This window comes from Microcaecilia unicolor, chromosome 6 (assembly GCF_901765095.1).
Source record: "Microcaecilia unicolor chromosome 6, aMicUni1.1, whole genome shotgun sequence".
NCBI lineage: Eukaryota > Metazoa > Chordata > Amphibia > Gymnophiona > Siphonopidae > Microcaecilia > Microcaecilia unicolor.
In genome coordinates this window covers 168,897,753-168,916,361 of record NC_044036.1, presented here as the reverse complement: position 1 = coordinate 168,916,361, position 18,609 = coordinate 168,897,753, and the positions used below count along the sequence as shown (strand labels likewise).

The window sequence follows — 18,609 nt, the reverse complement described above, 5'->3', positions numbered from 1 at the left end:
GCTGGATCCCTTTATGCTGAAAGTTTTTCTCATGTGGGGGTAACTGTGTGGTCCAGCGATATTTGCTTGCATATACTTAGAGGTAACTTTAAAATAATCCAGGAATCTAAGAACTTTAAAGTTAAGATGATGAAATATTTTGACACCTATCTGACAGGAAACCCAGATCCTTAAGTCCTATGACCAGGCACGTTTCACCTTCTGATTACCTATCCACCTGTCCCTATTTCTCACTCCTCCCCACCCCTACCTTTCTCTCAAGATTATTAGAATGTTTTTCATATTTATCTTGCATATATTCTGATATTGTCATCTTTTTCTCATACCTGACCTGAAGACAGGGCCGCCGAGAGACTGGGCCAGGCCCAGGACAAGGCCGCCCCCAGGGCCCTCCCCCCACCCGAGGTCGCCGGGCCCCCCTCTACCCGCCACCGGGCCCTCTCTCCACCCCTGAGCCCTCTGCACTGACCTTAAGCGCCTCACCTTCGAAAGCGCAGCAAGCAGCGGCAGACCACTCCTTCCTTCCGTGTCCTGCCCTCGTGGAAGTTACGTCTCTGCCGCTGCTTGCTGTGCTTTCGAAGGTGAGGCGCTTAAGTTCAATGCCAGGGAGCGACGGAGAGAGGGCGGGTGGGCCAGACTGCGGCGGCGCCAGGCCCGGACCCGGGGAATTTTGTCCCCCCAACCCCCCTCTCGGCAGCCCTGCCTGAAGAAGGTGGCTCTACCTTCAAAAGCTTGTCAACAAATATATAAAGTTAGACCAATAAAAAAAAAGGTATTACTGTTTTCCTGTCTCTTGTTTTTATATTTATTTCTAACTATTATTTAAAGTGGACCACCATGGCAAGAACACTACTTTATCCAAGATTGCACAAAACACCAGTTTAACAGGAAAGATAAATCAAAAAGTGGTGCAATCTCTAATGGAAAACAGATCCAGAAATCTCACAAGACCTCATAACATACACAGCTATCATCTGAAAATACAAAAAAGTATTACCCTACTTTTTTAAAAAAAAATAAATTTCCTCTTACTCCTTCATTTAAAAATAGGAAGAAATATAAAGCCATTTAGTTTCCTTTTACAAAGCTGTAGTAAAAAAGCATGCCCTTACGTGGGTCTTTACTATGTGCTAAGGCCATTTTTACCACAGCTGTACAAATCTCGATTTTGTATTTATTTTATTAATGGCCCATTAGCACACAGCTATTTTTTAAAATTCCCAGGGGAGCATTTACTGCCACCTATTTAGTAGATGATAAGGGCTCCTGTGTTATCCATGCGCTAAACAGCTACCGTGCGGTAATGTAGATACGCTAACTGGTTAGCAATGGAATACCCCTCTTCACCCCCTTAAATATATACAAAAAATTATTTACTGTGCGGTTAGCGCATGCAAATGTAAAAACTAACAAGTGATACTTTAGCATGTCCCACATTAGTCCATTTTTGCTGCATTAAGAACACATTAGCACCTAACAGTGTTTAATAAAAAGGAACCCCTTAGTTAGCTTTATGTTAAAATAAGAAAGGGTAAGAAAAGTGAACGGAGAAAGCTACTAAGTCTGTTGAAATCCTGTGTTGTGTTTTCACAGACTGCCAAGCAATGCATGTGAGCAAGGTGTGCTAATTACAGAACAGTGACTGTCCAGACCCAATTAGTCAAGCTGTGCATCGTGAGATAAAACATCTGCAATGCTTTCCAGTAATCCCATTCTGAAATGGGATTCACACAAGGCCAAAGGCCACTGTAAACAAACGTTTAGTTAGTTTAGTTTATTCACTTATATTCAGCAAAAAAAACTATGCGGGTAACAAGGAAACACACAATCCCAAATTAATATAAAAACAAAATTACATTAAAAACAATAAACCCACGTTACATCTTCTACAGAGTAAATAAACCCCCAGAGACTGCTGAAAAGCATACCCATAAATTCTCAGTCCTAAAATGCTGAACAGAATAAGTGTCTTGCTCACTAGGATTCAGAAACACATTTTTGGTTAACAACAATGTACATAATTTTTATTTTAGAAATGTCCTCATTAAAATCATTTGTTGGTGGTAGCAAACAGAAGTCATCCCCATAATCTTGAAAAATGATTTTTGCAGAAATTAAATTCTTCCGTAGACCCAATTTATTGAATGCCATATTGTGAAGATGGCTCAAATGCACTGTTGCTTAAAACAATGCAATGAGTTGCGGAGAACACTGTTTTCTACGTGTCAGTGGAGCTCTATTTTTAGTCTGAAACCGTGAATTCAAGAAGGGATGGGATAAATACAGAGATAATTGGAAAGCAGTGACAGGAAAGACAGATCAACTGTGAACCATTGTATTGAAAATGGAAAAAAAAAAGTGGACACAAAGGATAGGCCTTAAAAATTACGACATATGATGCAGATAAGGTCCTACTTTAGGAAATGGGAGAGGGGTAAGAAAACAATTTGGCTTGCTATCTGAAGAACTTATCAGTATTAATGAAAGCCAAACTTTTAAAGTGCCATCATTCAGGCACCATTTGGAAAAGGTTCTGCCACAATCTTAAGAGTGAGCTGTAAAGTAGTAAAAACTTGATAAAGCACAGTGAAGTCTCCAGATGAAGACTTGGGCAAAATGGGTTCCCATCGGGATTGAGCTGGTAAAATATGTGCTTTTTTTGTGTGTGGTTACATGAACAAAGATCGAGTTTTTGGCCGATGATTACTGTTTTATCTGCTGGTTATAACTATGAAACAACTATGTTCGTGCTTGTAAAAAATTGTAACAATGATTACTACTCAAGCACTCTGTCTATGTTAACACCGTTTTTCTTTTTCAAAATTTAGACTTCAGATTTCCGGTGTGTTTATTATCTGACATAAACTACACCTCTCCGTTGTATGTTTATATTGACAACGGGAATCCTCATTAGTCTTAGTTATTAGAATTTTTTAAAGTTTTTTCTTTCATATTAACTAAGCACTTATCTTTTGGCTTTTCCTTTGTTGGCTCTACAGTGCGCTTCTGTTTCGTAATTTCTTCGTCTGGAGCAATATCTTTAAAGTGCCAATTCTTGTGCCAGTTATGACTTATCGCTACTGAGCTTCTCAGTCTTGTTTTCTCACTTATGAGAAAACAAGACTGAGAAGCTCAGTAGCGATAAGTCATAACTGGCACAAGAATTGGCACTTTAAAGATATTGCTCCAGACGAAGAAATTACGAAACAGAAGCGCACTGTAGAGCCAACAAAGGAAAAGCCAAAAGATAAGTGCTTAGTTAATATGAAAGAAAAAACTTTAAAAAATTCTAATAACTAAGACTAATGAGGATTCCCGTTGTCAATATAAACATACAACGGAGAGGTGTAGTTTATGTCAGATAATAAACACACCGGAAATCTGAAGTCTAAATTTTGAAAAAGAAAAACGGTGTTAACATAGACAGAGTGCTTGAGTAGTAATCATGGTTATAACTATGACAAAATATTGCTATATAACAGACTTTTCTCCATTTTATACTTCACAATAAGGAGTGCCAATATTGTTTTTCTGTGTTCGCAAACTGTGTGTTGTGACATTCCTACCAGCAGGAGAGAGATCACATTCTTCAACTTACTAGAAAAACTAAGACCCTCCAGAATCATAAGTAGGTTCTGGAAGGGGGACAGATGTAAGATGTCCTGGGATATTTAAAGCGCAGGTGGTATAAGAAGTGGGGGAGGGGAGATGACAGGAAAATTCCTTAATTCGGGGATAGGATAAGGGATTGGAAAAGCGACTCAGGGCGAGGGGAAATAAACTGCTGGGATTTTTTTTTTTTAATTTATACGTGTCTAGATTTTCAGTTTAAACCACTCAAATCTAGACAGTCAAAATTTGGCCACCTACCTTAGGTGCTTAGCTAAATAAGGGCTTATAGGTGAGCCTGACATCTGTGCCGGGCAACATAGTAGAGACTATTATAAAGAACAAAATTACTGAGAGAAAACCAACATGGATTGCCTCATCAACCTACTATATTTCTTTGAAGGGATGAACAAACATGTGGATAAAGGTGAGCTGGTTGATATTGTATATCTAGATTTTCAAAACACATTTGAAAAAGTACCTCATGAAAGACTCCAGAGGAAACTGGAGAGTCATGGGATAGGAGGTAGTGCCCTATTGTGGATTAAAAACTGGTTAAAGGATAGAAAACAGAGAGTAGGGTTAAATGGTCAGTATTCTCAATGGAGAAGGGTAGATAGTGGGGTTCCCCAGGAGTCTGTGCTGGGACCGCTGCTTTTTGACATATTTATAAATGATCTAGAGATGGGAGTAACTAGTTAGGTAATTAAATTTGCTGACAACACAAAGTCATTCCAAGTTTTTAAATTGCAAGAGGATTGTGAAAAATATACGAGGATCTGACGAGAATGGGAGAATGGGCATCTAAATGGCAGATGATGTTTAATGTGAGCAAGTGCAAAGTGATGCATGTGAGAAAGAGAAACCTGAAGTACAGTTATGTGGGTGCAAGGTTCCACATTAGGAGTCACCAACCAGGAAAGGGATCTAGGTGTTCTTGTTGATGACATGTTGAAACCCTCTGCTCAGTGTGCGTTGGCGGCTAAGAAAGCAAATAGAACGGGCTCTTTAACTTGGAGAAAAGACGGCTGAGGGGAGATATGATAGAGGTCTATAAAATAATGAGTGGTGTGGTAGACGTGAATTGCTTGTTTACTCTTTCCAAAAATACTAGGACTAGGGGGCACGCAATTAAGCTACAAAGCAGTAAATTTAAAACAAATCAGAGAAAATATTTCTTCACTTAACATGTAATTAAACTCTGAAATTTGTTGCCAGAGACTGTGGTAAAAGCAGTTAGCTTAGTGGGCTTTAAAAAAGGTTTGGATAGTTTCCAAAAAGTCCATAAGTCATTATTAAGATGGACTTGGGGAAAATCCACTGCTTATTTCTAGGATAAGTAGCATAAAATGTATTGTACTGTTTTGGGATCTTGCCAAGTACATGTAACCTGGATTGGCCCACTGTTGGAAACAGGATTCTGGGCTTGATGGACCTTTGGTCTGTCCCAGTATGGCAACGCTTATGTACTTATATAGGTGCTTTAAAATATTTTGCTGTTCCGAATACGGGTAAAGTGTTTAGTATTATTATTACATTTGTACCCCGCGCTTTCCCACTCAAAGCAGGTTCAATGTATTACCTGAGGCAATAATTCTGTTGCAGAATAAGTCCTAAAATATTTCCATATAAAGTACTACACCAATCTGAGTCATTACAACCTCTATTACTCACCAACTCATCATTGTTAAAGCACATTCCATTCTGTACAAGAATACTTTCATTCCAGGAACAGTGGAAGTAGGACCTGAGGATATGTAAACCACTGGCAAATTTGCTATTAAAAAATTACTATAAACAAGATCCTTCCTGATCACAGCCTTATCAAGGACACGAAGAAGGTTTTAAATGAGAAATGTGTCTCAAGGGGTTTTCACAACATGACGGGAACATGAAAGTTATTAAGAAAAGTACATTTATTATTAAAGAGCTGTCAAGTGGTAGGTGTAGAGGGATATTATCTTCCCTGTAAGAAAAATCAACTAATCTGTGCAATAATCAATAACTAATGCTGAAAGTAACATGCTACACAGCCTGATCAATCAGCTTACAGCCTTCAAAGTTGAATAATACAAACTGCAAGTCACAGTGGTGTCTCTGGCTAGGGCTCTTTTCTTAACAATCTTTAAATGATGAAAACACAAAGCTACCCTTCAATCAACATGGGAGACTAATTACTCATAAGACTACAGAAAAACCAACAGAAGAAAATATTTGTACTCTCAAATCATATTGGGGGGAAAAAAGTGTAACATTTCAGTCCAAACTTTTAGCATGTAAGACAGCATATCAACATCGGACAAATATACAGTGCCTTGCAGACTAACAGTTCTTCCACTGATCTATAGCACACTGGCTACATGACCAATGTGAAAGAACAATTATTTAGTTCCCACTCATGGGATCTCAAATGGCCGCACACACAAGCAACTCACGTCAAAGGGCACACACTTGACCTCATCTCACATAAATTGTCCACAGACCAAAACTTAATAATAGCTGATATAAAGTGGTCAGAAACACCATGCCCCGACCACTACAAACTCAACCTATCCCTAAACTGCCGGAAGAAGAGCTCACACCATCTACAAGAACACACATCCTACAGCACAAGAGGTCAAATAGACCCGAAAACATTCTGGCAAAAAATATACAATAGCGAATGGTCAACACAAATGAACTCCATACACTACCTCTCTAACTGGGACAAAAGATGCAGAAGCATACTAGACGAAATAGCACCACTACAAACAAGAACATCACAAAGACATATCTCGATACCATGGTTCAACGCCAAACTGAAAAAACTAAAAACACAATCCAGGAAACTCGAAAGAGCATGGAAAAAAATAAAAGACGAGCACACGCTCAATGCTTGGGAACAACTACAAAGAAAATAAGACAGGCCAAAAGGTCATACTACAGAACCAAAATAGGACCAGACTACAAAGACACGAAGAAACTATATCAACTCGTAAACAAACTACTAGATACCACCTCAGTCACCATGACCAACACAGACATCCCATCCGTAGACAAACTTGCCAAATATTTCAATGAAAAAAAATTGTAAATCTACGTAACACACTTCCTCTTGACAATACTGATATCGAAAATTTCATCAACAGTCTGGACCCAACTCCAGGAGAATACCCAGCGGACCGAACCTGGTCAAACTTCGCTCTCCTCACCACCGAAAGTCACCCAGGCAATTCATAAGTTCTCCGTCACTCACTGCAAACTGGATACGTGCCCAAGCTACCTAATAAAATCCGCCTCCGACTGCTTCATAGCAGACCTCACATCCCACCTAAACTACTTACTCCAATAAGGTCTCTTCCCTAAGTAAAATGGCAACATCCTACTCACCCCTATTCTAAAGACACCAGAATTGAACACAATATTCGAGGTGCGGTCGCACCATGGAGCGATACAAAGGCATTATAACATCCTCATTTTTGTTTTCCATTCCTTTCCTAATAATACCTTACATTCTATTTGTTTTCTTAGCCGCAGCAGCACACTGAGTAGAAGATTTCAACGTATCATCAATGACGACACCTAGATCCCTTTGTTGGTCTGTGACTCCTAACGTGGAACCTTGCATGATGAAGCTATAATTCGGGTTCCTCTTTCCCACATGCATCACTTTGCACTTGCTCACATTAAACGTCATCTGCCATTTAGACGCCCAGTCTCCCAGTCTCGTAAGGTCCTCTTGTAATTTTTCACAATCCTCCAGCAATTTAACGACTTTGAATAACTTTGTGTTATCAGCAAATTTAATTACCTCACTAGTTACTCCCATCTCTAGGTCATTTATAAATATGTTAAAAAGCAGCGGTCCCAGCACAGACCCCTGGGGAACCCCACTAACTACCCTTCTCCATTGAGAATACTGACCATTTAACCTACTCTCTGTTTTCTATTCATTCCTATGTCAGGTCATTTGCTCCATGAGATTACTGAGACAGCATTCAAGACCTTTAAATTGGAGGGAGTCTCAATCATTCTGCAGCAGTGACAACTAGTGGACGGACATACGGTCCGAGTTAGCTGGATTCCAGAAGAAGCTGTAGCTTGTGGTCCATGAATGAAGGCTTTCTCTGATGATGGACTGAATTAGGCAGATATTGGGAAAATGGGAAAGGGAATGGGACTTGATATACCACCTTTCTGTGTTTTTTTGCAACTACATTCAAAGCGGTTTACATAGTATATATACAGGTACTTATTTGGAGGGTTAAATGACTTGCCTAGAGTCACAAGGAGCTGCAGTGGGAATTTAACCCAGTTCCCCAGGATCAAAGTCCGCTGCACTAGCCACTAGACTACTCCTCCATATATAAAAGATGATACACATTCTAGGTAGTTGTGAATGAGGGTTCAATTTCCAATTGAGCTAGAAGTCAAACAAAGCAGACAGAAACTAGCAAGTTCAAATTTTCAGTAATTTAAACAACTTCCAGAAGACAGCCTTACTGGGTGCAATTCTGGTCCCAGTGAATCATGACTCTGTTTGAAGTCAGTTAATTAAATTTTAGGTCTTGCATGACTAAGATATACACTTAGTCATTAATGTCTTGCCAATGGCTGGCAAAGCAGAATCTGTTCAAAAGAAAATCAGTGAAGTAGTTGGCAACAGTAGAAATCTCACACTGGGTAATTATTATTAATGTTATCAGTCTTCTCAACCTCTCTCTTAAAATCCAAAGTACAACATAAGAGCAAATCTTACCAGCTGTTAATATTCCTTTAGCACTCTGTGACAGACTGGAAGATTTCACAATCTCAGAAACGCCTGGAAGTAAGAAAAGACACATACACACACAGATGTTATTCATCATGGAGTTACTTTGTTGACTGACTTGTATTTAACACCATAGATAATTTATTTTCTAACTTGAAAAATAAAAATAATAAAATTTTACATTTTCAATTTAGGTTAGACTCAACAGTTCATCACATCTTCAGATATATTAAATTTTTCTCCTGCAGGAGAATACTTTTATTCAATCACTAGTAAAAAAGGCCCGTTTCTGACACAAATGAAACGGGCGCTAACAAGGTTTTCCTCGGAGTGTGTATGTTTAAGAGATGGAGTGTGTGTGTCAGAGAGAGAATGAGAGAGAGACAGAGACAAAGTGTGTGTGTGTTTGTATGAGAGACAGAGTGTCTGTGTGTGTGAGACTGTGTGTGTGTGACAGAGAGATAGAGTGTGATAGACAGAGAGTGTGTCAGAGAGAGTGTATGTGAGAGACAATGAGTGAGTGTGTGCCCCCACCCCCACTTCTCTGGTCTCAGGACCCCATCCCCACCTCCCTCTCCCCTGCCCCCCCCCTGCAGCCACCCATGTCCAGCAACTCTCCCCTTCCTCCTCCCCCCGGGGCATCAAACCCCCTCGCCACCCGCAGCTGCCACTGGTAACGCTGTCCGGCCGCTGCTGCTTCTCCTGTTGAGCAGCAGCGGCTGCTACAAAAGAGAAAAAGCAATAAATGTTTTTAAACCTAAAATGCGGCACCGTAGAGAGCCATCAGGCATTGGCTGTCGGCTCTGCAGCCGCTCCTCCTCTCGCCTCTCACATTGCTGCGCTCCTCCGGGGTCTTACTCCAGGGGCAGTGACGTGGAGGCGAGAGGAGGAGCGGCTGCAGAGCCGACAGCTAATGCCTGATGGCTGTCTACGGTGCCGCGTTTGAGGTTTAAAAACATTTATGGCTTTTTTTGTTTTTGTAGCGGCCGCTGCTGCTCAACAGGAGAAGCAGCAGCGACCGGACAGCGTTACCAGTGGCAGCTGCGGGTTGCGAGGGGATTGATGTAGCCGGGAGGGGGGGGGGGGGTGATGCACCGAGGGGGGCGACGGCAGGTTGGCGGTGGGAGGGTGCAAAGTTCTTGGTGGTGGCGGCGGGGGAAGGGGTCGGGAGCTTTCATTGAGTGCTAGTGGGTTGGCTGGAGCGGGAGTGAGAGGGGTGCTGTCTGTGAGTGGCTGAGTGATGTATTGTGCAGGGGGCGGGGCTGAGGGCGGTTGTGAGGTTACGAACACTACAGGGCTTCAAGGCTTCGGGGCTTCACCGGCACGGAGGCAGCTTCAGAACGTTGGAGGTGGGAATTATTTATATAGATATTCCACATGTTTGGGTAAAGGAAGATAATGGCAGAAGAAAGAATGAGGAAAATGAGGACACAAATTTCTCTTCTTTTGATGATTCTTTAACCTTAGAAGCTCGTAACAAAAGAGCCTGCACTCTGCCTATTGCTTTAGTCCCCAGGCCATCCCAAATGGATATGCATGCTACATATCTGTGCACATTAGTGCTGTCCGATTCAGTCAAAAAAATTTCGATTCGGTACGATTCGATTCTTTCAAAAAAAATTGGTTTTTCGATTCAATTTGATTTAACTTGATTGAAATAGTGAGGCCCACATGCTAATATTATAACACACAGGGTAAAAAAACAAAAAGTCAGCAGCAATTGAACAAAGGAAAACTTTAGTGTGAGCATGCCATGCAGTGTTATTTAATGCGTTTGGTCAAGTCCTACATCTTCCAGTTTTTATTAAGAAAAATCATTTTGTCCACTTTGGCTGACTTCAGACAACTGCGTCTTGCAGCTATAATTTGTCCTGAAGCAGAAAAAATTCTTTCTGAGGGCACAGAGGTGGCTGGCATACACAGAAACATACTGTTCTTCAGATGCAATTGTTGTGCCTTCCTCAAAAGCCTGTAAAACATAAACGAGTTTTTCGGCAGGTGCACCTTTCTTTGTGATTTTATTGCTGCTGCTCAAAGCTAAACCAATGGGTTGCTTGCCCCTGAAACATGTTCAAAACAGAATAATCCATTTGTGTGTATAAAAGGTAAACTTCTACAAAACGGATGAAGATATGATTCCATGTGCCCCAATGAAAGGAAAGTTTAATTCTACTTCCATTTAATTTCAATATATTCCATCATCTTTATAACACCAGGCTTCCCAAGGCAGATTACAACTGTTAAATTAAACCCATCAGGAAACAGGATATCCTCACTGAAATCTGGCCATCTGTATTGTATAGAAGAACAGTGAAGAAAAATGGGCACAAACTACAGAGTTTATATTTGTTGTTTCTACCAGCTACAATAATTTGTGAAGCTGTTTTAGTGATATTCAATTATGTCTTTTCTCCTCCACTTAAGGAACTGCCTATCCAACTGGAACAGCTTTAGACTTGTTATAGATGTGGATCAACAATAAAGAACGAAAACGTGGAAGCAGCAGCTCATAGGTTTGCTTGCTTTGTTTTCAGCAATGATGGCTGCGCGGGGGAGTGGACACACAGATTAGTCAAACTGGCTTACTTGCTTACAGTGGACTAGATAGGCGGCTCACTTCCACTCCTGTCTATTAAACCTCCTTACTTGGCTTGCTTGGCTCAGCTGCAGGTCTCGCCACCTGATGTGAGTTCCTGTTCCGGCTGCGCGCCAACAGAGAGACTTTCTTGCCTGCGCTAACAACAAAGAGACCTTGGGCAGCAGCAGTGGCTTCAGTGACAGAGAGAAAAAGGGAGGGAAGCAGTGACAGCGGTTTGGGTGACAGCGGGAGGGAAGGAAGCAGCGGCTTGGGTGACAGCGTGTGGGAGGGAGGTGGGGAAATCCCAGATCGGAACTCCCAATTTTTTTCCAAAACAAAATTGACGAATTGATTCAAATCGTGAATTGGACAGCACTAGTGCACATTAACAACATTTTTAGACTTTAATGCATGCAAATATATCTCTTCAAATGGATAAAGGACACTTGGGATTGAAAGGGGGGGGGGGGGAGTAGAACTTTCTGCTGCCCCTGCTTATATACCATTGTGTCCCAGCCCCATGCCGACATCACTCCTGGGCTTAACAAGGAGTATGCCAAAGGGGGCTAAACCTTGTGAGGCTCTTTGGAAGCCCAGAAGGCACCAAGGGGTAGATGCACTAAAAAAAACGTTAAAGCCCTTCCCTTACCAATTCCTTAGCGAATCGGTAAGAAATGGGCATGCATCAAGGAAATTGCATGCAAATGAGCTGCTCACTGCAAGCTCATTTGCATGCGATTGCCTTCCAAGCCAATTGGCCAGCTGAGCATGCGCAAAGCAGTCAAGCGTTATGCTGGCTGCTCTGCGCATGCCAAGGACGTCCTTTACTCAAAAAACAACAAGGGGTGTTAGCAGCACGTCTGATCCTGCTGCACAAGGGCTTAGCTGCCTGCCAGCGCCGGGAGAGACGGAAAGTAAAGAATAAAGTGTTTGCCTTGGATCCAGACCAGCTGTCACCATCCCTCGTATTACCCCTGCCCTCCCCGTTCACACTCAAAGACACCCCCAGGGCTGGAGCGTGGGCATGAGATCCGGTCCTCACCTCCAGCTGCAACTTCCCGGGAATCCCACGAGCTGAGAGAAAGTGAGCTGATCGCAGAGAAAGATGTCAAGAAGGAAACAGGAAAATCTCTCACCCTACTTGCAGGGTTTCTCTCTTTTTTTTTTCTTCCGATTCCCTCACAGCAGCCCCAACGAGAAGTGCAGACCTCCCATTAGGTTTTCCAGGGTAAGGGGATCGGAAAACGGTAGTGCATCTCATTATAATATGAATTGTACACATTATAATACTAATTTGCTCATCTGCATTCCGCTTTCTTTAGCTGCTACTGTGACAGGCCAATGCCCTTTTGTGCATATCCTGGTTTACTACTTGCTGGCTCGTTAAGTTTAGTGCATCTAGCCCCAAAACTGGTAACTTTGTCTCTTTGTTGAGTTTAAGCTAGGGGTTCATTTCAGACTATGTGTGGGAAATATAGGTGGATGAGTCCCCATGGAGAATCTGGGGAGCTGGCTATTAGTGTGACACAAACTAAAACAAAGTATAGTACAGGAAGATTCCTACATAACAAAAAAAAGACTCAAATGGACAAAGTGTTGCCTTTTCTTTCCAATAATGACTGGCTACTATGACTGAACTTAAAGAAATCTGAGGGGAGATTATCCTTTGCTAAATTTACTGCTGTTAAATGTTGGATCTAACACTGGTAAAATTTTTCCTCTTATGCATGACCTGGTTACAGAGGAACAAACAGATGTATTATGCACTACAAAACCTATTAGTGTAAATAGGGTGAGAAACAATTGACCTAGCTATACCTGCTGAGTTATTCTAGGGAGGTGTAGGAGGAAGGAAGGTGGGGTGGATGTTGTTTTCCCAGGATACTGTACCATCAGTGAAACTTCTGGTCTGACAACCCTCCGGGTGTGATATTTATTTCTACAATCAGTAGGTCAAGAAGGGATGGGGTGTCTCCTGCTTTAGTAGGGCCACTGGAGACCCAATCAACAATTTAACTGAGCTAATCAATTTTATAACAGAGATGGCTTAGAAGGTTAATGCAGTGGTTTTTAACCCCAGGGACTGGGGACACAGCACACCAGTGAGGTTTCAATATATGAACTAGGAATGTGTTCGTGCAAAGTTTTTGTTTGTTTGGCTACATTTTAGGGTACATTAAAATGAAAATTTCAGACCTTAAGTCAAATATACCTTTCCCAGCTAAAGTAATTGAGTCAGCAGTGGCTTCACAACTTCAGAGGTCATTATGTTGGTCTAGATTTCTAAACCCACTGCCACAATCGGATCACAGTTCAAGTTCTGTGTTGGTGGTTTTGTTGGATGACCTGCCTTGGCTCTCAAACAAAGGTGTTAAATATTAATAAAACTAGTAGATGTGTAAAATTTATTAATTTGATTAACTGCTTTTCATACAAGATGGCAAAGGATCTACAGTTCAACAAGGAGATGTAATGAGAGAGGTGAAAAGAGAAAACAGAAGACCAGTACAATAATAATGTCAAGAGATAAAAGTATAAGTTTCAGTGGGAACAAATAGGAGAGAGAGAGAAGCCTAGCACAATTCTGGAAAAAAAATACAAATAAGAAACCTGTGAGGATAAGAATATGGGGCATATATCCACTAGCCTGAGGGAGATTCAAAACTTAAGCTGAATTTGGCCAGCTTAGTAGCAAACTCTGGAATTCATTACCAGAGAATGTGGTAAATGCACTTAGCTTAACAGGGTTTAAAAAAAGGTCTAGATAATTTCCTAAATGAAAAGTCTATAAGCCATTATTAAGACAGACTTGGGAAAATCCATTGCTTATTTCTAGGACAAGCAGAATAAAATTACTGTTCTGGGATCTTGCCAGGTATTTTGTGACCTGAATTGGCCACTGTTGAAAACAGGATATTGGGCTTGATGGACCTTCAGCCTATCCCAAAGATGGCAACGCTTATATTCTAAAACCTTAAGGTGGAAATTTTAAAAATTAATGCCTCATTTTAGGCGTCAAAAAGGGAAGGGCTTAGGACCAATTCTATAATGGCATAAGGGTGCACCAAAGCCTAAGCACAAAGTTGCACTGGCATGCAAAAAGTTTGGTGCACCTACTTAGGCCACGTCAAAGGCCTTCATAAGCAGATGCACCTAAGGGTGCTAAGAAATACATGCAACTGACAGTACTCTAAGTTGTGTATGTCACTTGCAGGCTTATTTTTGAAAGAGAAGGGCGCCCATCTTCCGACACAAATCGGGAGATGGGCGTCCTTCTCTCAGGGTCACCTAAATCGGCATAATCGAAAGCAGATTTTGGGCGTCCTTAACTGCTTCCCGTCGCAGGGATGACCAAAGTTCACGGGGGCGTCGGCACTGTAGCGAAGGCGGGGCTGGGGCCTGATTAAGAGATGGGCGTCCTCGGCCGATAATAGAAAAAAGAAGGGCGTCCCTGATGAGCACTTGGCCGACTTTACTTGGTCCATTTTTTCTTGCGAGCAAGACTTGAAAAGGTGCCCAAACTGACCAAATAACCACTGGAGGGAATTGGGGATGACCTCCCCTTACTCCTCCAGTGGTCACCAACCCCCTCTCACCCTAAAAAAAAAAAAAAAACCTTAAAAAATGTTTTTTTGCCAGCCTCTAATGTCATACTCAGCTCCCTGACAGCAGTATACAGGTCCCTGGAGCAGTTTGTGGGTACAGTGCACTTCAGCCAGGCGGACCCAGGCCCATCCCCCCCGTTACACTTGTGCTGGTAAATGTGAGCCCTCCAAAACCCACTGTACCCACATGTAGGTGCCCTCCTTCATCCCTTAGGGCTATGGTAGTGGTGTACAGTTGTGGGGAGTGGGGGGGGGGTTGGGGGGTTCAGCACCCAAGGTAAGGGAGCTACGTACCTGGCAGCAATTTGTGAAGTCCACTGCAGTGCCCCCTAGGGTGCCCGGTTGGTGTACTGGCATGTGAGGGGGACCAGTGCACTGCGAATGCTGGCTCCTCCCACGACCAAATGGCTTGGATTTGGTCGTTTCTGAGATGAGCTGAAATTTGGGTGTCCCCGACCGTACTATCGAAACGAAAGATGGCCGTCCATCTTGTTTCGATAATACGGGTTTCCCCGCCCCTTCGCGGGGCCGTCCTGCGAGGACGCCCTCATGAAAACTTAGGCACCCCGTTCGATTATGCCCTTCCTGGTGACACAACCATGCTCAGTCCATGTGAATGTCCCTCCTCTGACAGTTCTGTAATAAACAATGTAGGCACAATATTTATAGAACAGTGCTGCCTAGTACTTATACACATAACTGCTAAATACTGGCACCAATTATGTGCTTAAGCACTACAATCCTGTAAACTAGGCCTCAGCTCATAGAATTGCTTTTCATATGGCTCAGCTGCTGTATTTAACACTGTTGATCAAGGTATTTTGTTAGATCACCCCCTAAACTGTACCATTCCCTCAGGTTTTTGCAGCTCAAATGCATGACCCTGCATTTTTTAGCATTAAATCTAAGCTGCCAAAATCCAGACCATTCCTCTAGTTTTGCCAAGTCCTTCCTCATGTTATTCACACCATCAGGGGTGTCTACCCTATTGCAGATTTTGGTATCTTCCTCAAAGAGACAAACTTTATCAGACAGCACTTCAGCAACATTGCTTACAAAAATGTTAAAAAGAACCAGCCAAGAATCGAACCTTGTGGCACATCATTGTTAACATTCTTTTCCTCAGAATGAGCTCCGTTAACCACTACCCTCTGTCACCTTCCACTCAACCATTTCCTAACCCAGTCAGTCACTTTAGGGCCAGTACCGAGGGTACTCAGTTTATTTATCAGATGTCCAGAAATCATAACATAGGCTCTTTTTGAGCAAAAGGATGGTAAAATAAATTGTGGTCATGGTCTTAAAATATACTGTACCTACAATCCCTAACAAAGGCAAAGATAAAACTGTTACAAAATTAGGACACAGGTAGCCTTACTAGCATTGTGCATCTTTGAAGACGGGAGATGCCAGAGTAATTTAAAGAAGAGTATCACAAAGCTGATGAGAAGTCTGCAACCATTTTGGGAGACGGTAGTGTTTCGGATATTCGTGCAGACTTTAAGCCAGCCATATCTGGACTACTGCAATGGACTGTATATTAGATTGCCTTAGGGGCCCTTTACTACGCCGCATAAGCTACCGTGTGGCTCTTGCAGTAATTTCGGCACATGTCTGATACGTGCGGCCGAAAAATAATTTTTATTTTCTGCCGTGCATATAGGATTCACACCAAGTGGCGTTTGGCACACAGAGGTCTTTACCGCTCGGTTACCACATGAGACTTTACTACTAGGTCAATGGCTGACGGTAAGTTCTGAGACCCAAAATGGACGCGCGGTAATTTTCGGCAAAAAATTTATAAGGCCTTTTTTACAGGTGTGCTGCAAAATGATTCTGTGCGTGCCCAAAACCTGTGATTACACTGCCGTAGGCCATTTTTCAGCGCACCTTAGTAAAAGGACTCCTTAATGTCTACAGCAGTAGTAACAGGCAGCTCAAAATGCAGCAGCAACAGTGATTCTAGGAGTTCCAAGATGGTGATCTGTTAGGCCGTGGCCCAACTACATTACTTGCCTATAGCAGCAAGATCAACATTTTAAGTTAACTGTTACTTTTCGGGTTTTGTGGCCAGAGGACTTGTGGAAGAAAATTAACTGGTATACACCAGGATGAATGTTGAGATCCAGTCAGGGTGCCAATTAGAGATACCCTCTATAAGGGAAATGAGGAAAGCATAGAACCAAGTGGAGTGGAATGGTCTACCTTTGGTTATCCACCAGGAACAAAATGTAGCACTTCAGAAAAAAAAAAGATATTTTTATTCCCAGAGATGGCTGGCAAACAGGAGTTTGCTGGTGGTGACAGGGTGGGAAGAGACAAGATGGTAAAATTATGTATCATACCTGATAATTTTCTTTCCATTAATCATAGCTGATCAATCCATAGACTGGTGGGTTGTGTCCATCTACCAGCAGGTGGAGATAGAGAGCAAACTTTTGTGGTCATGTGCTGCCGGAAACTCCTCAGTATGTCGATATCAAAGCTCCATCCGCAGGACTCAGCACTTAGAGAATTACATCCACAAAGGGACACTCTACCCAGCTCACCACCGCCGAAACGGGGGAGGGGAATTAACCCAGTTCATCCCCACACAAGTGGGGGAGGGGAATCCGTCCAGCTCATCCCCGCGGAGCGGGGGAGGGACACCACACCCGCCGATGCGGGGGGATCTGGCTTATCCTGCAACCGCAACCGCGGGAGGAGCTGACTGACCCTAACACCGCCGAAGCGGGAGGGGTACAAAGCTGCCCTACAGCCGCACGAAGCGGGAGGGAGTGCCGGCAGAATTTAAGTCTCAATCCAGCCCCGTAAAACGGAGGGGAGAGGAATGCAGCAGCTCACTGTAACACAAACTCGTCTCAACTCTTGAAGAATCCAAGTAAAAAAACTTGAACACGAAGTCCTCCTGAAGTAACTGAAGACTAAACTTGAACCTAAAATTCAACCAGAATATAAACAATACAGATATCTGGGAGGGGCTTTGGATTGATCAGCTATGATTAATGGAAAGAAAATTATCAGGTATGATACATAATTTTACCTTCCATATCATCATGCTGATCAATCCATAGACTGGTGGGATGTACCGAAGCAGTACTCACCCAGGGCGGGACATAGAAATCCCTGACCGCAACACTGAAGCTCCAAACCGGGCCTCCGCCCGAGCAGCCACAGTCAAGCGGTAATGCCTGGAGAAGGTATGGGCCGAAGCCCAAGTTGCCGCCTTGCAAATCTCTTCCAAGGAGACGGACCCGGCCTCTGCCATCGAGGCCGCCTGAGCTCTAGTGGAGTGAGCCTTCAGCTGGATAGGCGGCACCTTCCCCGCGGCCACATAAGCCGCTGCAATGGCTTCCTTGACCCATCTTGCCACTATAGGCTTAGCAGCCTGCAGACCCTTACGAGGACCTGCAAACAGGACAAACAGATGATCCGATTTCCGGAAATCATTGGTCACTTCCAAGTATCTGATGATGACACGTCTCACATCCAGATATTTGAGAGCAGAGTATTCCTCTGGGTAGTCCTCCCTCCGAAAGGAAGGGAGACAGAGCTGCTGATTCACATGGAAGCGAGAAACAATCTTGGGCAGGAAGGAAGGCACTGTGCGAATAGTCACTCCTGCCTCAGTGAACTGCAGAAAAGGCTCTCGACATGAGAGTGCCTGGAGCTCGGAAACTCTTCTGGCTGAAGTGATAGCCACCAAAAAGACTGCTTTCAACGTCAGGTCTTTCAGAGATGCCCTCGACAAGGGTTCAAAAGGCGGCTTCTGCAATGCTCTTAGCACCAGATTGAGATTCCACGCAGGCACCACTGAGTGCAGAGGAGGGCGCAGGTGATTAACTCCCTTGAGAAAGCGCACCACATCTGGCTGCGAAGCCAGGGAAGCACCCTTCAGGCGGCCCCTGAAGCAAGCCAGAGCCGCTACCTGGACTTTAAGGGAACTGAGCGACAGGCCTTTCTCCAGACCTTCTTGCAGGAACGCCAACACTGAAGAAATTGGAGCAGTGAAGGGAGAAAGTGAGCCTGCTTCACACCACGCTGCAAAGATACGCCAAACCCTGGCG

General features: G+C 43.1%; 1 protein-coding gene across 1 annotated transcript in view; it reads right to left on the bottom strand.

Annotated features, from left to right (window-relative positions):
- Positions 1–18,609, bottom strand: part of TAMM41 (TAM41 mitochondrial translocator assembly and maintenance homolog) — a 128,659-nt gene that overhangs the window by 21,001 nt on the left and 89,049 nt on the right. The window contains exon 7 of the mRNA XM_030206201.1: positions 8,348–8,410. Within this exon, the coding sequence (XP_030062061.1) occupies positions 8,348–8,410 (63 nt within the window). The remainder of the gene's footprint in view (positions 1–8,347; positions 8,411–18,609) is intronic.